Source organism: Pectinophora gossypiella, chromosome 2 (assembly GCF_024362695.1).
Source record: "Pectinophora gossypiella chromosome 2, ilPecGoss1.1, whole genome shotgun sequence".
Classification (NCBI taxonomy): Eukaryota; Metazoa; Arthropoda; class Insecta; order Lepidoptera; family Gelechiidae; genus Pectinophora; species Pectinophora gossypiella.
Genome location: NC_065405.1, coordinates 13,662,100 through 13,686,835, shown reverse-complemented (window position 1 = coordinate 13,686,835; position 24,736 = coordinate 13,662,100). Strand labels below are relative to the sequence as shown.

Here is a 24,736-nt window from a genome sequence, read left to right as displayed (position 1 = left end):
TGTGTATGTAGGTATAGCTAAACAAGCGCCAAGTTTACGCCGCATTTTTGTATCAAGCGCTGTATCCACGGAAGTGGTAAATCAATGCACAAACTATAAAAAGTTACACGTGAAGGAAACCGTGAAAGATCCCTTTAAATTGTTGGCTGCGTATAAAGTTGTAATACGACTACAATGCTATATATTTTATTCCGTTGAAATAAATACCTAATAATATGAACACAAGGTAATAAGCTACTTAGTCGCTTATTACCTAACGCCTCGTAAAGCCTAGTTTTCCAGACGCAATAATTGAATGGGGTTTGACTGTTAAAGGGACATTCAGTCTTACAACTTTAAAGTGTCGAAAAGCGTACTTAAGTATTTTTTTATAAATAATTTCAAAGTTATTTGTATTTAGAACTAACATAATATATATTCACGGTCTAAGTAGAATATTATTGTTATGTAATTACTAAGCTTTAACCTCCTAAGAACCAGATGCCTTTTAAAATCCAAATTCCATTGTATGTAATATCTTTTCTGATACTACGTTTCCCATCTTTATCTATGCGTCTAAACTCTTCCATCGTCACATTGTTTCTGTTTTTCCCTTTGATATTAGTTGTAAGGTCTCATTTGTTTAACTATTGTGTCTGGAAATCCGGTTCTTACGAGGTTAAATCTTTATGAAATAAACCACCTATTTTGGGAATTTTTATATTAATGGAATCATCCATCAAGAATGTTATAATTATATTACACTCTTTATGACGTCGTAAATTATTAAATGATGACGTATCCACTTTATCATCGCGTAGGGAAAAGCCAGTTCATGTAGTTTTTCTTACAATTTGTATTAATATAGAATAAATACAAAACAAAATAAAGGAAAGTTTTGAATATTAATTATATTTATTAGACTTAGACGTTCATGCACCAAACTGGAGATGTCTTTAAAAAAAGTTTTATAACGATATCTGAACCGGCGTGCGTGTATGAAACGATTGATAAATTCCATAGTCTCTGCTTACCCCGGTGGGAAATAGGCGTGTGTATGTTAAATATTAATATACATAGGTCGCAAAAGTTCCTTTGCGTTAACGCAAAATAAAATGCCAAAATATTCCAGTCGCATATTAGGCTAAAATGGTGTACTTATTTTTTCTAAAAAGCGACTACCTGCTTTTTATCTAAAACGTGTATCGGATATTTTCCACTTTACGTGTTAAAGCTAGACTTCTGTAAGGCCTAATACAGCGTTACATCGTCGCATCTCGTAACAGATAGCGCTTGCGCACATTTCTTTCTTTTTTGGAGCTATGCCACAACGTTCACTGTTAAACCGGATGTGGACACTTTTATTTCTTTACGGATTTTATGGATCTGTGAAATTGAAAAAAAAAAAGACACACCTACTGCTTAAACTTTGTTAACGGCGAATCTTTTGAAGAAACATTTTTTTTTTAATTTTTTGGCTTTACACTTTGTCAAGTCAGTTTTATGTACTATTTAGGTTTAAAACTCGCTCTCTTTATTTAAGAGCTCTTGTCGGTGGAGTAATCGCCATTCCTCTCTTCTTCCCGCCAAATCAGGAGGTGAAGGATTTAGTTGTAATAGTATGCAAAAAATAATTTACATTTTGCACATATAATTATGTTTTATTGCGTAACACTTCCTTTTATTGCATTCTCAAAAATTACAAATAAAATCCAGTTAATTAACAATGTTGTGTTTGCGACATCTCAATGATTTCGACAGTACCAACTTGATACTATCTCTTTCTACCACGTGGCTCGCGTTACACGCAAGAGCGAGATGCAAGAAATGCATTATAATGTAATTTAACTCTAAAGGCTAAAACCTGAAATTTTTATGTTAATCAGATTGCAAAGTTTGTTCTAATTAATGTACTAGTTGAAATACAAGCAGTACAGTGAATGGTTGTGTTGTGTTCCGTGTAGTGATTTGATACTAAGGTTTTTTAGTCTGTGGAATAGTGGATTTTGGTGAAAATGGATTTTCGGAACAGAAAGCTGTTTAGATTCGGGAAGAAGGGTTTGTTGCGGTCTCTCTCTGTGTCCTCACCGAGGTTTGTTTTGTCCGAATTCATTATTTACCCTTGACATACCTACCCATCCCTTAAATGTAACATCTTAGTAAAAGGCTTGCTTTTAATGAGTACAAATATCATTCGTCTTTTGTTTGACGTGACGTGATTTGCCGTAAATGGCATTACTTTAGTACTTGGCCGGACAAATGGGGAGCGCTGAGAGCTCTCAACCGATTGATTCGAACCTGTGACCTCAACGTATCTTTCGAAAGGAATCATTTTCCTTTTTCGGACAATCAGGTGATGCAATATCCTAGCCAAACAAGGAACAGTCTCACAAAGTATTTTCGACAATGTTCCCATCGGGAATCGAACCCGTACCTCTAGATAGTGATCGCAACACTAACTACTAGACCATGGAGACTTGTTATCGAACAAATTTTGTAATATGGTATTTTCAAATGATAAATAAATTAATTAGTGTGATTAGTCATTTTTTCGCAGTAACTGATTTGTGTTTATCCCTTTATAATGAAGGTCGTTGAACTTAACTAAGAATAGTGGATAATAGATATTTGACCAAATAAATAGTTACGTCGTATCTTATAAGGAAGTGAAATAATTGGCCTTTGATAGACAAGAATGGAGAATGCTACACCGATGGGAGTGTGGCTCTTAAATTAGTGATGTGAAATAGTTACAGGTTGGCTCGACTATTATAGACGGCGATACGGCTCATCATATCACGGTGGTCTAACAGAAAGCTCCATGAGGTGTGGGTACTTAGTTCATCTTGCAATTGGGATGTAGCTGTGAGCCTATGTTTAGTTGAATAAGTATATTGGTCCATAGTTCGTGTCATTTATTAACTTCACTTACCTTGTGACGACCTCTGTGGTCTAGTGGTTGAGCGTTGAACTTACGATCTGGAGGTCCTGGATTGGAAGCCCAGTGGGGATATATCACAAAAAGCGCTTTGCGATCCCTAGTTTAGTTAGAGCAAGTCACAGTGGTTGGGGCAAGTCACAGGGACTGTAACCTGGAAACTGACAGAGGGCAGCAGTAACTGTCAGTACTATTTAGAGGCGGAGGACAGGAGTCCTAGTATGGCATTGTAATAGATTACTTAGGGCACCATCCCACTTCGAGTACTGCGGGGCGGAAGGCAAGAGGGGAACCACTGCCCTATTTTTCCCTAAAAAGTGGCATGGAAAATGCTGTACCGACAAGAGCGTAGCTCTTAAATTGATGATGATGAGTTGAGTTAGAATACTGCAGGCTGATCACCTGATAGTCTAAAAGTAAGATGATCCATCCATCCCGACTACTGTTTACTTAAGTAAGTATGTTGTATACGAGCTTTTTCAGAGGCGGTTGTGGACTCAATAGTAACCCTGACACAAGAGTTGATGAAGACGGTTATTGACTTCACAAGCCACGCGAAAAAAGAATAAATTTCTTAAAAGCCTTGAAATAGGTACCAAAATCAGTGTAAGAGAAGTTCACAAGTTTACTTGATAAGTCAGGAATAACAAAAGCCACAATTTTCTATTGAGCAGATAGATATCTCGCAAACTAGACAGGCTATGTCGACTAAGCCGTGATTACGCAGTAGCAGATTGATGAAAATGATGAATACATTATTGTAAGTGGTCGTTGAGAAGTTTGCTTATCATTTTATCTTTGAACAGACGCAAGCGTAAGTGCTTGCGTCTGTTATATTTACGGGCTTTAGCATGTGGGATGATTGTTTATAATTTGCTAGTGAGAAATATTAGGGAGGAAATCGTTCTCGGAGATAATAAGTATGCCTAGTTTTCTAACTCTTGTGAACTGCAAGGAAAAGAAAAATAACCTTTAATAGCTTATGTTGGTAGACAGTGACAATTATCTTTGCAGCCTCATTTGATATTTGAGTCCGGAGATGAAGTACATATATAAACTACGCTCATAATCCCTAGTGGGGTAGGCAGAGAAACAAGTATACAAAGACAACTTGCAACCATTATTGATCCATTATTGTCTATAACCAATATCCACCATGTTAGAAAGAATGGAATCCCTCTGTCGGATAAACTTCGAATATGATAAACTATTATAGTGACAGGTTTCCAGACAATTTGTAACGCTGTAGGTGTAATTTTGTGTACCAGTACAGTCATGAGCAATATCATGTACCCACTTTAGAACCCTGTCGCACTATCATATTAAATTTGACATTAATGAGGCTTACGGTTTAATTTGTCAAAATAGTTAAAGTGACATGGTTGTAATGTGTATACATATTAGTACTCGTGACCATACGTCCTTAAAATGAGTTGAACCTTTCAGCTACACAAAAAATGTTTTATAAAAATAAAGAAGATTATGTTTAAGGATTGCGATTGTTGAAGTTAAGCAACTTTCGCAAAGGCCAGTCATAGGATGGGTGACCACAAAAAAAAAAGTTTTCATCTCGAGCTCCTCCGTGCTTCGGAAGGCACGTTAAGCCGTTGGTCCCGGCTGCATTAGCAGTCGTTAAGAACCACCAATCCGCAATGGGCCCGCGTGGTGGTCCTTCCCTATCCATCCATAGGGAAGGCCCGTGCCCGTTATGATGATGATGTTTAAGGAAGTAAATGTGTATGACTGTTATAACAACAGCGTGTTTCACGCATGTAACACAAATTTAGCATATTAAGTGTAAAAATATGAATTAGAGTTTAAAAATATGAGAAAAAAAAGAACGTTTGCGTAACATAATGTGCGTTAACATAATCAGTGAAAGTTGGCCATTGTGACTTTATCATTATGTAAAATATAAGACTTCCTCTTAAAATTGTTGATGAGAAGAAGTATTTATAGCGTCCCATGCTGTTTGTAAAGGCTTCTACACACAATCCAAGCCGCGATCCGCATAGCGGGTTTCAAATGCTCTTGGCAAATGTCAGCAGTCCGCGCCGCCGGTGCGTGTAGGAGTCTTAAACTTAAGTCAAAATTAGCATTGTGACCTCCGGTCGTGACTTATGTGAAGTAAACAGACTAGATTATAACGTATAATACTTAGTCAAATAAAAAATAAATCGAATCGTCAAAACGGCTCATTTATATAACGTTTGCATGTGAATTTAAAAAGGTGACGTCATCAATAAAAGTGGTCAAAGGCCGTACTCATTGTTGGTAATTGTTTCGTATAATTCATAATTTAACACGCAAAATGAGTTTATTTTGATCATCTTAGACTAGCATCTATTTCTAAATTAGGTGCATCAACATTTTCCACGGATGTGAAACTTAGACACTGACACAGAAAGACAGAGATAGACTCGTGGCCTTCGAAATTTGGTGTTGGAGGAGGATAGAAAGGAAAGAATGAGTTGGTCAGTAAGGGTTACTAATGAGGAAGTGCTAAAAGTAAGAGAAAAGAGGCAAGATGATTTGGACACGTAATAAGACACGGGAGAAGGGAATCTACAAGGAAATAGAGGAAGAGAAGACGAAGAAGAACTTACATGGAACAGATCAAAGAGAAGGTGAATGTCGTGTCTTATAAGGAAGTGAAAGAATTGGCCTTTGATAGACAAGAATGGAGAATGCTACACCGACAACAGCGTGGCTCTAGAATTAGTGATGATGATAAAAATTGAAATATAAAGTCATCATTGTATAGGTATAGTTGCAGTTATGTTTGTTTCGGCCAAGTAGTTAATGCCATCTGCGGCAAATCTACTATAAGTCACGTCAAAACAAAAAGTTATGTTTGTTTAAGTTATGTAATATCATTCAACTTTATACGTGTTAAGAAGGAAATAGGAGTATATTTTATGATGTGTTACGTTAAGGTGTTAAACAACGGTTCCGGTTTGTTTAAGGTAAACTTATCATAATACTATTTATATTTACTATTTATACTATTTATATTTATATTTATAAATCTCTCACTGCTGGGTATAGGCTACTCTTTCACGCCATGCTTTCCCGTCCTGTGCAAGTCTCTTCCATTGCTTTCCGGCATACCGCACAATCTCATCCGACCATCGGGCTGGTGGTCTGCCTTGATATCGCATACCATCCCTTGGCCACTCTTTATAGATAATAACTAGATAACTGCTTTCCACTCGGGAACTTATTTTAGGTACTTAGTAAGCAAATAAAAATATAAGTTTTAAAACTAAAACTCTACTCAAAAATCGCGTTCTAAAAGGTATGAAAACATCCAGGTATAATTATAACGGTGAAATACATAACGTGCAGTCGGACAAATAGAAATAAAAGCGAAAGAAACTTCAATCCAAACCAGCACAGCGGTTTAGGCATAAAAGTGTAGCACACATAGATATTTACTTTCGCATTTATAATATTTCATTCATATGGATTTTTCTAAGTCTGCCAGCATTTCCGTTAAAACAGTTTAGTCTGAGATGTATTATCCGAATAAGGCTTTGCAGGCATAAAACCGTGTGACCTGAAAAGGTATTTTGCTCAACAATTATAAACTCTAAGTCGCAGCTTCTGCCTAAAATGGACTTTTCAACTGCTGAGTTTTTATCTGTAGTTCGTTCGTGAGAACTGTGTTGTGTGCAAGGTTTAGTATGCCTGCTTTATAATATAAACTTTACATTATGTTTCTATGCGCATCGTTATATATTATTTACTTGAGCGCGCTTATCGCTATCGGCTCATTAGGGTCAATTAAATCTTTCAAATATAATCCTCTCAGAGTCCTGACCCGAGGTTCGCACCTAACTGGGCACCCTCAGACCTGGGGGGTTAAAAAGTCCACATCGAAGCAGTTCACCTAAAAAAGCAATATTGCTATTTGACATTTATTTGCGCAAATGCCTTTTAATGAATTTTAATTTTTGAGATGAATTGCTTCAATGTGGCCTTTATAAACGCCCGTCTTAAATTTAGTAGCGGGTGAGAATCCTTAGCGCTCCCCATTTGTCAGGCCAAGTAGTTAATGCCATTTGCGACAAATCTAAAAAAGTCACGCCAAGAAAAGAGGTATGTTTTTAAATGATAGCTCAGTAATTGACGTCACTACTCACTTCTTGCCACATTTCCATTGCACAAACATTTCCCAAAAAAAAAAAAACGATATAATTAACGCGAATGAGCTATCAAATGTTAACCTATGACATTTAGGCATTTTGTTATGATATATCATTGAAAATATTTAAAAATAATAATATATTAAATGACAAGTAGCTTGTGAACGTAAATGCAGAGAGGACAATTAATCCTTGAACGTATTCGCAACTGCCTCTAAGGGACCTTTAACCTTTCACAGACTCCGAAATCTGTTAGCTAACCGCGAAATGTGATCTGATGGCAAAACAGAACGCGACTAGATGAGTATAATACAGCCTTAATAAAAGTAACGGTACAGCAGCAATAAACTGCTTTTGTGGTACAAAGAAATACAATTTTGACATGAAAACTTTTGTGAAAGAAATATACGAGTAATTAAGTAATAAGCGAACCATGTAAAAACAAACCGAACCGAAGAAGATAATAGCAGTTTTGTCTGCATTTGTGGTACAAAGAAATACGATTTTGAAATGAAAACTTTTGTGAAATAAATATTTTATTGTACTGTGATAATTATTTATGATCCAAAAATGAATTCGAAAATAAATTGCGCAATCATTGGTTTAGGCCTGTGGTGAATTCGAACCTGCGACCTCAAAGTGAGAGGTAAGCATTCTACCAAATAGGCTAACACGGCTTGAAAATTCGAAAACACAGCAACAAATTAAGCATTGTTTCGACAATCATAAAACACGTAAGTAGGTTGCAATGGTATACTTAATAGTTATGATATTGTCGGAGCTCTCAAGTTCTACGTATTAGTATTTTTTACATATTTACTATTTTATTTTTGTCGTGTGTTACATACATACATACATACATACATAAACTCACGCCTATTTCCCACCGGGGTAAGCAGAGACTACAGAATTCCATTTGTTTCGATCCTGACACACTTCTCTTGCTTCCTCCACATTCATCAATCGCTTCATACACGCACGCCGGTTCAGAGTAGATCGTACTAAACCTTTTCTAAGGACATCTCCAATTTGGTCAATGTAATTCCTTCTAAGTCGTCCTCTGTCTTACCATCAACTTTCGCTTTATATACGGCTTTCGTTTTTTTTGTCGTGTTTTATTATAGATTATGGATCCCAAAACCATAAATCTATCCGTGTCTGGAAATCTGGGCCATAGGACGGTGCTCACGACTATATCCTGTACCGGGTGAGAGCCTTCAGCGCTCCCCATTTGTCCGGCCAAGTAGTTAATGCCATCTGCGGCAAATCTACAATAAGTCACAGCAAAAAAAAAAAAACGACTATATCCCAATTGGGGTAGTCAGAAGTACATTCATCGCAAGATGAACTAAGTAGCCACACCTCACCTTACTGTTAGACCAACGAGATAGGTGGTGAGCCGTGTCGCCATTTGTAATGTCGAGCCAACTGCGTTATTATATGTAGCTATATATTTGTAAACATGACAACATAATTTTGGTGTCTAGTTGTAAAGTAAATAAACTACATTCTTTCTTGTACGTGATCAACTCTCTGGAGTTTGCGGTTTCCGTTTGGTAAATTCTTAGTCAGATTCATTCAAATAGATTGCCTAACAACGGGTTTGGTTGAAGAGATTGTAACAACATGACAGATTTAATACATTTAAAAATGTTCCTGATTTGGAAATAAAATAAATAAATAAATATTCCAAATATTTTTATAAGAACCCGGGACGATCATAAGTAATTAATTACTTTTATAGTACTTATTAAAAAATATATTCTAACATTTACTGAAATAACAAACATAGCAATATTAAAGATGTTAGCTAGCATTTAATGTATAAATGCCTCCTGAATGTCAATGCAGTCAAAAATAGCAACAATTCACTTAATATTAATGGTTCAGCATATTTTTATAACAAGAATAACACAACGTAAGTTGAACTTTGCTTTAAGAAGCATCCAAGAGTGAAGGTCAGAAATATGTGAAACCAGGTCCATTAAAATCACTTAAAAGCCTTGTATTTGCTCATAGTAAACAATTTCCATATATTCATTTCATTCAATTTAAACCAGCACACGTGATTAATAATTAACTTTGGAAACATTTTTCAACTGCCATAAAACACGCTTTTAATTAACAATTTATGTTAAAAATTAAAATGAATAATACAAAATAATTAAAAAGCAACGTCGTCCATCAATCAGATTAATAAATAAATTAAAATTTTAAAAGCGTTGCATGCTAAATGTAATAGGTACACGCATAATGACTGTAAAATAAATAGGTATAATTTCTTCTATTACCAGCCCACCTACACGGTCTCACTGACCTTTAGCCGTTTACGTAACTGTGTGGGACCTCCATTAGGTAAGGTACACATCGCGTGAATCGCGTGCATAAACACGGCACACGCATTCGCATGCATTGATGCAACTTGTGGATCAGCGGATTAGATAGTTCAATTGCGAATATTCAAATGTGGATGGATAGATCATAATTATTATAAGTGGCAATCTCTGGGTAGATTTGTACATTAATTGCACATTTCATAATTATAATTAATTTGAAATAATTTTATGAAGAAATTTAATTAATAATTAGTTCATCTAGCCTTGAGGATAAAATGGGCTTCATTCTAACTCTACCCGAATCTAACTCTACTCGATTCCAACTCTACCCGACAGATGGGATTCGATAGAGTTGGAAACGTTTATAATTTTATTTTGGAAAATGTGCCACCTTTCCTAATCAGCTATTATACATAAATTTAAAAGATTACTAACTTATCACTATTAAATACGATGGTTTGTGTCCGCAACCTAATATTTCTAACAACATTGTAAAGTTTCTAATATGAAAATGTCAAACACTTTTCGCGTAGTTTCTTTTTACATAATAACTTACGTCGTTTAATTATTATTGATTGAGGAACTAAAGGTTAAAAATAAAAAGTTCATCGTATCTGCTGTCGTATGAACAGATTTGACTCTCTGACTTTAAATTAATGGGCTATTTGCATACTTGTCTTTATTTTTTATTGGCAAATTTTTAATTTAATAAAAAATTTTGGATGAATAAGACCATTTAAAATTTTGAATTTTGATTTTCGAATTTTGATTACGAATGAAATCACAACGAGTACAACGTGTGACTGCTTTCATTGATGACGTCACTACGACAGTACAAAAAACCATACAAATTCAATATGAAATTTTAGTTTTGTCGTTTCGTAAAAAGAATTTCATTTGACCAAGGTGCAAAATGGCCTTTTCCCCTGTTACCTACTATTTAATTAAGTAAGAATATACTACTAACTATCTATTCGATATATTATGAGGTTGTAAGAAGCTGCAGTAGTTTTAGGCGGATGAGACGTTCGCTATGTAAAAAATACGACTCAAAGTGTAACTATGTTACCTACTGAATAAATCAAATCAAATCAAATATACTTTATTGCACACAACGTACAAAACAAATAAAATAAAGATAGTTTTGCATTTGATTTTGAATAATATCGAACTCTTTGGCGGTTCTCTAATAGCTCTGACACCATGGTTGGTAAAGGCAATCATCAACTAAAGCCCACACAAGAAGAAGTAAAAACAATGCTCTTGGAGACACACATAATATGTACACATTTCAACATGTTGTTTACCTACTTAACTTAGACAGTGACAATCGCGTAGTTGACGTATGCAAATACTTAACCACTTTCAACTCGCCGATGAATACGTACATACAGTACATACAGTTAGTGACACCGTACCGAATACTGAGGGGGCTGTTTTAGCTCGTGATTCTGAGTTAATATCAAGTGCAATTTTCCGTCGCAAAAGTCATGACTATTTGTTATAATTAAAGCACATAATAACGGGTTCTTACCGCGTTTAAATGGGGATATGAGACTCCCGATATTTCGACACTGTTGCAAGTGCCATGATCACGGGATGACTGATGAGATTGGAGTGGAGTAGGTAGATCCATAATTTTCTACGGGCAGACATATCTGTCTACCCTCTTTCTCTGCCGCTTGTTTATGTTTTTGATACCGGAATGTTCGGAACCATCTGAACTCGCACGAAACTCACTACGACAAACCGCACTCACTGTGTCCTCACGTTTTTCCACATTAGGCCGTTTCAAGCTTTTTACAACACCTACTACTGGATTCCACATACTCGACAACTTAAACCCGTCTTCCCTGTTGAAATTTTTATGTTTTATGATTTCAATAGCCTCTTTTACGAGTCTGGGGATGTAATGACGTTCTGTCGATAATATTTGTGGATTGTTAAACTCGATCCAGTGGTTAGGGCCCGACTCCAGTACGTGCTCAGCTATAGCAGATTTCGGCACGTCGTTTTTCTTCATGGCACTAATATGTTCTTTAATCCGGCAAGAAATAGACCGTTTTGTTTGTCCGATGTACGAACTACCACAACTACAGTCTATTTTGTATACGCCGGGGCTCTCAAACGGAAAACAGTCGTAAAACATAAAAATTTCAACAGGGAAGACGGGTTTAAGTTGTCGAGTATGTGGAATCCAGTAGTAGGTGTTGTAAAAAGCTTGAAACGGCCTAATGTGGAAAAACGTGAGGACACAGTGAGTGCGGTTTGTCGTAGTGAGTTTCGTGCGAGTTCAGATGGTTCCGAACATTCCGGTATCAAAAACATAAACAAGCGGCAGAGAAAGAGGGTAGACAGATATGTCTGCCCGTAGAAAATTATGGATCTACCTACTCCACTCCAATCTCATCAGTCATCCCGTGATCATGGCACTTGCAACAGTGTCGAAATATCGGGAGTCTCATATCCCCATTTAAACGCGGTAAGAACCCGTTATTATGTGCTTTAATTATGATAATAACCGCGTAAACTTAAAACAATGTATGACTATTTGTTATTTTTAATATTTTCAATTCTATACTTTTGCGATGGAAAATTTAATCATCCCCCTCAGTATTCGTTACGATGTCAGTTAAACCTCGTATAACTACGTACAAAAGCCTGATAGTGACACCGTAACAAAAACTATGTGATGATTTAGTCTGTGATTCTGTGTTGATATCAAGTGGATTTTTGCGACGGAAAATAACATTTGATTTCAACTCAGAATCACGATCTGAATCATCCCTCAAAGTTTTCGTTACCGTATCACTAACACCCTGTATATATCCGGGCGACAGAAACAGACAGATCGATTACGCATATAATATATCTATCGTATGTAAATCTTGGTGCCAAATCTTTGTACGCAACTTGATAAGTATCAAACTGCTATACTGTTGACTTTATGACTGACACTTCATATTCTTTGATCCGCCCTGTGTGTACTTTTAGATCAACGTGGCAAAGAGTAACAAATGGGAGTAGACAATAAAGAGAACAGTTTCTGCCTACTTTGTCGAAAACAAAAAAAATGGAAAAAAAAATGTGGACGAGAGGAAATAAATGCTACCAATTAAACATCAGATAACATAAAATACCTAAGTTCACGATTTCCTAGAAAACAATTTCCAATTCGATAATCACAAGTAAGTAGCCGGTGTTTTTTCCTCGAGTAAATGATTAGTGTAAATACTAAAAAAATACACCAGCTAATGCCATAAGAACTTGAATGACTGGTTATACTCGTATTTCATAATTTAGTATACTCTTGTGAGATTTTACTCATTCAACGATTAGTTGCTAATTCCGAGTCAATATTAAGAGTGTTTAAGTGAGAGTGAACATTTGATATCTTCCGGCTTTAGTTATGTTTCATCATCATCATCATCATCAGCCCATTAACGTCCCCACTGCTGGGGCACGGGCCTTCCCTATGGACTTTTTGTAATTATTTATTTTTAGTTTGGTGCAATAAAGTGTATTTGTATTGTATTGTATTGTATGGATAGGGAGATCGGGCCTTCAACCACCACGCGGGCCCAGTGCGGATTGGTGGTTATTAACGACTGCCAATGCAGCGGGGACCAACGGCTTAACGTGCCTTCCGAAGCACGAAGGAGCTCGAGATGAAAACTTTTTTTTTTGTGGTCACCCATCCTATGACCGGCCCCTGCGAAAGTTGCTTTACTTCAACAATCGCAATCCTTAAACATAATCTTCTTTATTTTTATAAAACATTTATCTGTAAACGATTATGTTAAAGAATAAAAAAGTACTCGACATAATGTCTTACTAACATTTTTTTGTAAGTATGAAATCTATGAATGAAAGGACCCTACGGAAATGCCTTACCGTTTCCATTAATGGGTTGTCTAATGTAAATAGTTAAAAAAAATACTATTTTAATTTTTACTAGCTACACTATTCCATCACAGAGCAAAGGTCTCTCGTCTCTATCTTTCCAAGATTACAAATATGCATCCAACTCGTCATGCCTTCTGATTCTCGGTTGGCCACGACGTTTCTTGAATTGACATGCAAAAAAAATATTTTGAATAGCAAAAGAATACGTACGTTTTTAAATAGCAATAACTTTATCTGTATATTTACTTTATCAACGAAAAGAGTACACTTTTTCTTTCTTTCTTTCTTTCACTAGAAATCGAGCTCACTTCAGAAGACTGTCAGTTCTGGTATTGTATTATCTTATTTAGTTTAGCAGTAGGCAGTGGGTCGGCGTGGGCGGACAATTGTGTCTTCGATATCGAACCACTGTGGTCTAACAGGTATCTAGTAATTAACATAATTTAGAAAACTGACTTCATAATCGGACGTTTTCTAATATTTTTGTTTGTCTATTTGTATAGACCACTAAAAGCTTATACAGTGGTCTATTTTTAGGGGTTTATAGTGTCTGTCGCTTTATAAAATGTTGTGTTTAATTGTGAAGTGTAGTGATAAGTAATTTGTTGAGTGCCGTGGCGTATTGCTAGAAGCCTAAATTCTGGTTGATTTAGAGAAAAACCAGACCAAGAGTACCCACTCTAAACCAGCAAACGTGCTTGAAGATTTTGATGAGAATGGAAGACACGAAAGCAGTGTGTCAGGAACGTAAGCTAGTAGAATTCCGTCCTGAATTGGTGTAGGTTCGTGACGTTAATAACAGTTTCATCATTTACAAACTATGCCGTGTTATTGCTTAATAGTATCTTCTAAAAGGCGCACATGTTTCATAAATAGAATAATTAATAAAGATCATGACACTATAAATAATAATTCACATTTCACAAGCCAAAATTTCAAAGACAAATAAAGTAGTAAAAAAACAACTTCACAGGTCCAATTCACCTTTAAATCAAATGAAGCATATAATTATGACACCACTTACAAGATACAAGAGACATAATAATTTATGATAACTTAATAGTTTGAAGATGACGATATGACATTTTGCTTCGAAACGACCGTGAACCTAAGATATTGGTCATTGCTTAAAGTCGAAAATAAACGCTCATTATTGTCGAAGACGACTCGAACACATTGCGAAAATGTCGTTTCGTCAAACAAAAACACTTCTATCGAAAATGGAACGTAACAAATTTTGAAAAAGACGACTCTATCCCAAAGAATAAATACCTTACAAAGTAAAAACTCAACCTAAAACAGACAAATAAAACCTTATTACCTATGACATTGGTACTTGTCGAGACAAGTTTGAAATTTGCAGCACCTTTAAGTATTTTTCAGTTCGGTAAAGAACATAATGAGTGTGTAATTAGTATAGAAGTCACGTAGTAATTTGACTTGGAAAGTAGAGTGACAAATATTTGAGAAACATTCTCTGCAATAGTCTGTGTAACGGTTTTTATTTGCTTCATCTTTCGACTGTAGTTACCAATTTGTTTTGTAACTTGATATTGTCAAAGAAGAATTTGGACATTTTTACTAATGAAATCCTATTAAATTAATTGTTTTACAAAAAAAAAACTGCTTTGTATTTTTCTCTCTGCCATAACCGGTCTTTATATGTTTATTTCACATATATTTTTTTACTTAATATTAATCAACATTAGCATCTTTATCTATCATAGTCTACCTGGTGATCCCTTATAATACGATACGATATCCCACTAAATAAAATCATTCAATACACAACATTCTTCATTTTAACGTACTAGTATTTTTCCCTACATAAATCAAAGCACCGCTAAGCGCAGCTTAATAAACGACCAAAGAATAAAAAACAAGATGGCGTCAACATACTATTACGTAACGCGTGCTATCCTGTTCTATAACTGGCAGTAATTGCGCCGGAGTGGAAGCGCGGGCAAAAGGAAAATAAAAGTAAACGGGCTCCGCTAGCGTAATGACTGCGACTAGAGGTGGACCCTAGTCGATAGGAAAATATTTTCCAAACATACATACATTTTTATTTATGCCGGAGGAATAATCTTTGGAATTCCTTTTTTTTCTTTGATCTGCTTCGATCCTGACGTACTTCTTCCACAATCACCAAACGTTTCATAAGTGCGTGTCGGTTCAGAATAGATCGTTCTAAACCTTTTTTAGGACAACTCCAATTTGGTCAATGTACGACCAAATAACCTTCGCCTTGTATACCGCTTTCGTAAAGACAAATAAAAATACTTGTAATTTAAGCGGACTGTCGGAGATGATATCTTTTTCTCTTGTGTAGGTTGTGAGGTCAATATCCGATGATATCGACCCTGTGCCAGGATTACTTTTGAGCAGCCAAAGGCTCCTGATATGGCTCAAATACATGAAGATGATAATAAATGTTGTAGATACTTCAATGTAATTATTTATCGCATTAACAACTAGAAACTCAAAACGAAGAAATACGATACAAAAATCTAAAAGTGTTCTAATAATAACCAACTGATTATAATGAACTTATTTTTATATTCGCATTTCAATAATTGAATCTAATACCCACAATGCAATATTCTGGTAGAGCAATTACTTGTATATATATTTTTACACCTATTTTAATTATCTAACGTATAATAAGTTTTTATCGTTATCGATTTTATCGACAACCATCAACGGCCCGCTCTAACGCAGCCGTTAACCTCTGATATGGGTCAGTGTGCCGAACGGGTCCTGTGACGTACGCGGCGTGTGCGCAGGCTCCATACCGTGACGGACAGACATACCCAACTGTTATTATAGTACACGTTACGCTCTAGTTACTATGTAACTTTAAGTAGGGGTTTGTGATATAAGGTTCTATAGTGTTGTATGTGGTAAGAAGACATATCTACTGTTTTGACGAAGTTTTTTTGCATGATAGGAATAGTTGAGATTCTAAGTTAGATCATTTTGTGTTTAATGTTTATTTATTTACAGAGATCCGCTTGTCTCTAACAAAATTACTTCCAGCTGGCATAATGTTGTATAGATATATAAACGCGTTCAAATGATTAAACTGTTGTTATTTTTGTTATAACAGATAGATCGGTGGGATTTGGTACTTAGTTCACCTAGCGATGGATGTACCTCTGACTACCCCGATTGGGATATAGTCGAGAGCTTATATTATTGTTTATCCCTAGATCTTCTTTTATCGTATGGGCTGTGAGGTTGATTACCAATCCCATCAACCCTGGTGTCAGGGTTACTATTGAGCCGCCAAAGGCCCCTAACATGGCTCATGTAACGACTACTAACTTACATCAGTAAGTAGTAACCGAGACCAACGGTAAAACATGCCTTCTGAAGCACGTATCATCTTTCTTTCGGACAATCAGGTGACCAGCCTATAATGTCCTATAACCAAACTAGGGATTACAAACTGTTTTTCGTCATGTGTCCCCACCGGGATTTGAAACCGGGACCTCCGGCTCGTGAGCCCAATGCTCAAACCACTAGACCACGGAGGCCGTTTAGATAATGTTGTATGTGTTATGAAAGTCAAAGTACAAAGATCTGAATGTAGTTCATGGTATCCATAGATACCTTAAAGCACATGCACTATTTTTGTGCAATAGATATTGACCAGATAAGGTCTCACAGTGCTCCATAAATCAAGTTGTGAATGTAATAATATAAGTCACGTCAAAAAAATAATAGTTTTCGTTTTTCAAATTATTCTAACAATTCTCTTTCGATTCTATGTAGATAAGTCTATAAGCGAATAAAGACGCAAATCAGAATATTATGAAATCGATTTTATTAAAATCGATCGATATTATCTATCACTCGTTATTCATAACCTGCATTGTACTGGTGAAACTCGATGAAATTCGAGTATTTTATCGGAATTGAATCGTTCTTTTATCGATTAAAGAGATCTGCTTTGAAATATTGTGTAACAAAACGGTAATAAAAGATAAAATAATATAAATTCCTGCAGTAAACGGACTGTGAAAATATTGACCTAGTAAGCCATGAAAGTAGGTATATAGTAGCGTTTCAGATTTTTAAGATAAAAAAATTATCCTACTTAGAAATTCGAGTGCGAATAGAATTTAGTTAGTAAACAAAATCTGCATAATATAACATTAGTTATTAAATTAAAAAATATGTTATATAATATAACATTTTTAAGACAGTAGTTAAACAAAAACTTTACAAAAAAGGTTATTATAAAGTTAGTGATTATTTAAAAGATATGAATGCATGGGATTAACTGTCTGAGATCTGATATTAAGCAGCTGAATTACTCAATTGTATACCAATAATTTATGATTATTTTTTTAAAGAACTTCTAGGGCCCTGTGCCGAGGTTTTTCTTGCGGCTTCTTTTCCCCGGCTATACAGGTTGTGAGAAGCTGCAGTAGTTTTAGGCGAATGAGACGTTCGTTATGTAAAAAATGACGATTGAAAGTGTAACTATGTTCCCTACTGAATAAAGATATTTTTGAATTTGAATTTGAATAGCACCCCTGTACTCCCAAAGGTGTATAGACCCACTACTCGATATCTATGTCTAAGCCCCATGTAATATGGGGCGAGCGCAGCGTGATGATATTAACTGGAAATAAATCCTGGAAACCACGTGATATCAATTATTTATGATATAAACATACCAATAGGATTTAGTTTATTACGATTAAACTGGATAATGTTTTATTTGTTAATTTTAATAAATTCAAGAAGACACTCGTTGATGTCTTTTGTATGAACTAAAAAAAACTATCGTATATTATTTTGATTATTTTTATGTAAGTATGGAATGATGAATGATAAGCTATGGAATTATGTAATCACTATTATGAAATTCTGAAATTAACATTTTCTTTTTTATTTATTATGTAATATAATTATTATTGTCATTTTTGTAATATAATTGTTATTGATAATTACTATTTACCTATAACGATTGTCTTTATTTTATTGATGTTCGTAATAACTTAAGCTGCTATTTTTATATATTTTGTATAATATATCCTATCTTATCTTATGTGTGTTCCTTCTATGCAATTTTATGCATTTTGCATACCTCTATGTTTAGCTTTAGTTGTCTAACGTACCTGAATACAGCTTTCCACTTTCCAATAATACGAAATGCCATTATAACGTCAATATGCACGTACGAAGGAATTATACAAAGTAATTATACACTACAGTCGTATAATATACAAAGATTTCTACTTTTACCTGTATAATTAATATTAAACTTTGACTTTAAATTAAATAATCCCTTGACATTAAAGTGAGTCATATTTTAATGATTTTTCCTTTTAAATTACCAATTTTATTATTTAAATGTTATTTTGGTATTATCTTTACAAGTACCCCTACCTTCTATAAAGGTAATAATAACATTACATAGCATCAAGTCTGTAACCCAAAAGGGGTAGGCAGATGTGTATAGTATGTACACCCGCTTCTCGCCACCTATTATCTATGAATTTAATTACCACGTAATAGGAATCCTACAAATCAAACATGAATTTATCTATGAATTTAAATTCAAAGTCGAATTCCATGGTTTATAATCTGAGTCGGGATTTACATCTGTGACACTACTATAACGTGGCTGATTTTGCAAACTGACGTATCTGCAATTTTTTGCTATAGCAAAATTATTGACAATGGAAAAAGTGCAAATCAGTTTCGCCGAAAATTTCGGATAGGTACGTCAGTTAGAGTTGTCAGCGACGATATAATTCACGCGTTTTATACACAGGGCTGTCACGAATTTACTCCAATGTAGTAGAAGATAAATAAAGATATCAACCTTTACTAGTGCGATGGAAAGTTAAAGAAGAAAAACAATTTCAATCAGATTGTTTGTTTAATACTTATCATTATTTAACGTACAATATAAATTTATTACGATAAGATATTATATCCCGAGATCTAGATCTTTCTACTAGAAATAAGTTGAAACGTTTGTCAGTCTTATGTTAGTCTAATTGTTTTATATCCTGTTCTGTGTACAATAAAATATTAAATAAATAAATATACCTCTATTTTACAATAATGATATAATACATTATTAAATCACAAACAAATTGACCTATCTATAGTTCGTAAATGGCGCGTGCCATAGATCTATTCAATGGCCACAAAACAAACCTGAGATTCCATTGAGATTATTCGAGATACGAAGGTGAGATAAGAGAATGATCCGTGAAATTGGTGTTATTTATGGTGAGGTAACTGATGGCTTGCGTGTTTTATGTTGATAGAGATGGAAAGGTTATTACATGCTAAGTGATTTGCTCAATAAATAAGTTCGACTGATACATATACTTCTTCTCTTCTTCTTCTATCGTGTGGGTTGTTAGGTCGATTACCAACTTCGTCAACCTTGGTGTCAGGGTTACTATTCAGCCGCCAAAGGCACCTGACATGTATCGACTTCATACTTACATCAGTAGTAGTAACTGGGACCAACAGCTTAATGTGCCTTCTGAAGCACGGATCGTCTTACTTTCTTAGGTGATCTGCCTGTAATGTCTTAACCAAACTATAACTTATACTTATAGCTAATATTATAACACTTTGCGAAATAACGTAGAATCAAAGAAATATCTAAAATTGACCTTCAACTAGTTGCTGTATGGTTGATAATAACGTAGAAAGAATAGTTTTGGATTTGTAAATTTGCATATTCGTAAATACTTTTAGAACCATGCAAGTACGGTACCATTGAAATAAACAAATTCTAGCCAGTACCTTGCGTGCTTTATAATTATTTTCAAGAATGATTTATATTTATGTATTAGCAAATGCTTAACCTCGTAAGGCCCGGATTTCCAGACACAATAGATAAACAATGGGATTTGGATTTTAAAAGGACTTTGGGCCTTAAGACCATATAATGGAAAGAGAAAATAATGAGCATATAATTAGGACTCGTATATATTTAGATTCATGCAAGTAAGTACTTCCTATCGGGATAGTGAAGGCAAAGACAACAGGAACTAACCTACATCCTCCATCCAATAGTGATACTGAAGTGTATTAAATAAATACGATGAATCCTACAGTAACAAATTAACAAACCAGGACCTACAATAATCATTTTAAGCAAGAAATCATATCACCAAGTACAATAAATTCTAGTAATGTTCCTACCCCATATGAATGTACTTCTGATTTCTCCATTCGGAAAGGTAATTGTGAGCTTATGTTATAATGTTTCTACAAAAACATTAGTTGTATACAATAAAATATTTAAAATAAGTAAGACTCTTGAGACTGTGGGTGGTATGAATGGGAGGAACCGTCAGAGGCGATAGTTAGACACGGTTGGCGGCCGCCAATGTCGATCCCAATGCCACGATTGTTGGAAGGAAGGAAGTGCGATTGTTGAAGACGCTACCCACACTGACACGGCTAATGTAGGAAACAATGAACTAAACGGAGACTGACTTGAGGCTTTAGTATGAAACAAGGTGATTAAAGAAGATTCTTTAGAGTTTGAAAACTAAGATGTGGTATTTGGTTGTTGCATTGTAGAAGCGGCTATTGTAAGCAGTAATAAAGTAGTTGACTTGTACATTGTAGGTGTGGTAGGTCAGTAGAAACTTGGTAGGTACTTCCTTTTTTCTAAACAAAATCGGAAATGAAATCGGTGATGGTGTTCATATTGAAAAGCAAGCATGAGAGGAAGATCCCAGTATAAAGCCGGGAGTCAAAAATGTTGTTTAATAGAACATCTGAACTGTATGTATGTTGTTAAAACCATAATTTGACTGAAAACCAATTTATTATTCCGTAGCTTTAAATGTGAATATGAAACTTGCGTTGCCCAGGGCATCCAAATATATACGTACACGCTCATAACAGTAATGTAAGCACACATTAAACGCAGAAATTAATTACTTCAAAACGCTCGCAACTATATCCGGGATTAAATATTACAAAACACAATAATCATAGAACTAAAACTCGAGGCGCAAATAAAGACATAAATCAGCCTATAAGTGTTAATTTCTCACGTTACAAGTTCAAAAGCATCTATTTTGACAGATAGACTATCATTATAAGAGAATAGAGGACTGATGAAGAGCTTAGCTAACACAAGCTACATCCGAATGGCAATAATGCCTTTGGCTTTCACCTCCTATTGTCTAGGTTTCATAATCGTTACGTGTATACCTTAATCTGGTGTAGAAAGTTTGACAATTGGATCAATGTTGATTGTTGATACTGATAGGGAGCAGAATTTGGCGTCTGCACGCCTACTGAAAGATTATCTCGAGGCTGTCATAGTAAATTTGAATGAGCTTATAACTGTCGGTGAATTGTTTGAAGTTATTATTTGAGATTTGCGTAATCGATGATTGTAATGTTTTATTACTGGTCTAAAGGTTTAGTAGTTCGTTTTATATAACGTGCCTTTGTACGTTTTGTCTGCCTTAGGGTACATTATTAGGACCTTGTTTTATAATAATGTTTATTTAAAAGGACTCTTAAGATTATTTTGAATCAATGCGTATAAGTAAAGTAAAAATATATTAGAACTGTTTCTAAATATGTTTTTAGCAGTTTAAATTTGTTTTTTACATCATAGTCAATTAGTTGAACTTGTAGCTGTGAATAATGTCAATCGAAGCACAGAATCAAATATTCATGAACATATCAAGGTGTCATAGCACGTGTGAGCAAGGTAAAAGCAAGTCAAGGCTAAACACGGTTTATAACAACTAGAGAGCTTAGATAGTATTATACGAGCATTAAAGTTAGCTGATAATGTTGATTGGAGTTTTTGAACCACAAGCCAGCTGCAAAATGGCAGCTATGATGCAGATTCCCATGAGCATAATTGCATCAAAACTGCAAAATTATCGTATTAAAACCACGTTATATTGCAGTTTGGAAGCAGTTATGCCAATCGCACAAAAATATCTTAGTTGATTTGAATTCATTGAATTGTTAGTTTTCTGCACATACATATCTTTCAAGTGGTTCAAAAAATACGCCGAATCCTAACATTTTCAATAAGTAAATATGAATAAAAAATTAATGATATTTTCTTTGTTTCAGCCTAGGGCCGTTTGAGGCGGCGACAGGAGGCGAGATGGTGTCTAGAAGACGTATACTGTCGCGGTCGCGCGACGACCTCACACAAGCCTTTGCCACACAGATGGAGGAGGAGGAAGATGTGTGGTACCAGAAGGATAAGCTTTATAAGGTAAGTCAGATGATGAAAAGTTGTAGAAGATAAATAAACGTTTATATGTATAGAAGAAACCAGAAGGTATAAAACTGTTTCAGTTGTACCTATCATAATCATGAGTTGAGTATTCAATAAAGTTAATACCATGACACAGAATATCCCTTTCTAAAGAATGATATTATTGTGTGTTGAGTATTTACAAAAAGATGCTTAAGAAAATCAAAATCAAACACATTTCTTATTTCGTTTATTTTATTCATTCATTTATTTTATTTTATCATCAGTTATTACTTACTATAAGGTGAAATTATGTTTATTAATAATTTCGTTAGCTGTTATAAAAGGCGTTCTCTTTTCCTATATGTAACACATATTGTTACGTTAACACATATCTTGGCCGTGTTCTTGTCACAAATATCATCGTGAAATTATGTATCCAGACGGCAACGAGGTTGTTAGAAATTTCTAAATGGAGACATTTGTGATAGCGAACGCCATTCAGACACTAGATGCGCAGATACGTACTGTACTTTCTAGGTTTATAGCCTTGCGTTATTAAGATACATGTAAAGTTAAGATTTATGATTATGAAACTAGAATTATTAGTGTAACAAAATGGGAATGTACTAAAACTCCCAAGACATGAATGAAACACCCAATAGCTTGATACAAAAGGAGTGAGAATTTTTAACATAAAGGAACAAAGATTAATGACCATAAATCAACAGCGAAGTAATCAAATTATAAACGATAGAGCACTGAGCTTTCTACCTATCAATCACGAGTTTATTGACGCGATGTAAGTAACGACCATGGTTCAATTCACAGTGTTAGTGTAATAGAACATAAATGATGGATCATAGTGAAAACCGTTAAGACCATTATGTCAACTGACAAAGAGAAATCTGACGGCAAATGTGCACTTTTCTAAATTATTGGGCGTTAAAGTGAGAAAGCGTTTTGACATCGTAAATTTTGTAGTATTGGTTTTGTCGGTGCAGTTTCTGATAATGATTACATTTATTGCAGTCTGCCGAAATCACCAATTTCTGTTCTGTTTCCTGCAACTTTCTAGCATCTAAAATATACGCAATTGGAACTTCAAAGTCATCTGATCTCTATAATGGTGCCGTATGATAAATTTTGCCCAAATACAGATTCAATTAGTTAGCAGTTACATCATCAGCTACTGGAAGTTACCTACTCTTCTGAATTAAGTACGAATGAATAGATAGTTTAACATTTAAATTAACACGCATCCATCCGCTCCTAACTCAATTTGCGTTACCAAACACTGTCTCCCATGTTCCGCGTATTACGTTTCCTTTCCTTTGTCTGTGGTTACGTTTTTGTAACCGTTTCCGACTGCTTACGGTTATTAAGGACGTGAGAACATGGTGTACTGTGTACAAAGTCGGTGGCGATTACAACGTTACTTTTAGCTGCCGTTTCATCGATAACATCGCCAGTTTGATTATCCATAGCTAGTTTACCTTCACTAGTATTTATATGTGATTAGTCATCGTCAGCGTCAGATCTCAATCTGTCAGCAGCAGTCCTAGAACCACATTCGCAAAGTGTTACAATGGTTTCCACTCTCACTTCTTCAGACGTCACCAAAGCTACAATTTAGAGTCTTTTTTTATTGTGAAAGAATCTGCAGCTTTAGATAGGCACCCATTTGTGGTTGACAGTGAAAGTGAAACTTTGTAGATTTATCTCTGGAATTAGTGGTTATGGTTACATGATTTGTTATGGATTTTGAATACCATTTCTTATAAGCAATCATGGCCGTCTTATCAAGTACATTATTTGCAAGCACGTCAAAATCTTTGATATTGGTTTTGATAAAAACTGCTTGATGAATATTGATCATTTTGTTTTTGCTTGATAGCTCTTCACGACTCTGCCTAAGTTTTTAGCAGTTAGTAGCATGTTACTAAATATAATAAATGTCATTAAGTCTCGTTTATATAAACTTTGTTCCTATTTTTCTCCTTTTCGAATGTCGTTCGTGACATGTTCATCCCATACGAATTTATCTAAGACTAACTAGTCCCATGCCGTTAGCCTTAATCGCTGGAACAAATCAACAATGGTCATCCTTTGACACACGATGTTATCGAGTAAGTAGTTCCGTTGTATTACGTGTGTCGACGAAACGTTTACATTGCAGTTGTACGCTAACATTATA

General features: G+C 35.0%; 1 protein-coding gene and 1 long non-coding RNA gene across 4 annotated transcripts in view; one reads left to right on the top strand and one right to left on the bottom strand.

The window, feature by feature from the left end:
- LOC126379154 (uncharacterized) overlaps nucleotides 1-5,549 on the bottom strand; it is a 64,216-nt gene extending 58,667 nt beyond the window's left edge. The window contains exon 1 of the long non-coding RNA XR_007568270.1: nucleotides 5,520-5,549. This is a non-coding gene — a long non-coding RNA (uncharacterized LOC126379154). The remainder of the gene's footprint in view (nucleotides 1-5,519) is intronic.
- The window catches only part of LOC126378329 (uncharacterized), a 231,319-nt gene that overhangs the window by 103,825 nt on the left and 102,758 nt on the right, over nucleotides 1-24,736 (top strand). For all 3 annotated transcript variants that reach the window (XR_007568071.1, XM_050026565.1, XM_050026580.1), the window contains exon 2: nucleotides 22,410-22,557. Coding sequence is in view for 2 of the 3 variants with exons in the window: in XM_050026565.1 (XP_049882522.1) it covers nucleotides 22,410-22,557 (148 nt within the window). In the remaining variant the exon portion in view is untranslated. The remainder of the gene's footprint in view (nucleotides 1-22,409; nucleotides 22,558-24,736) is intronic.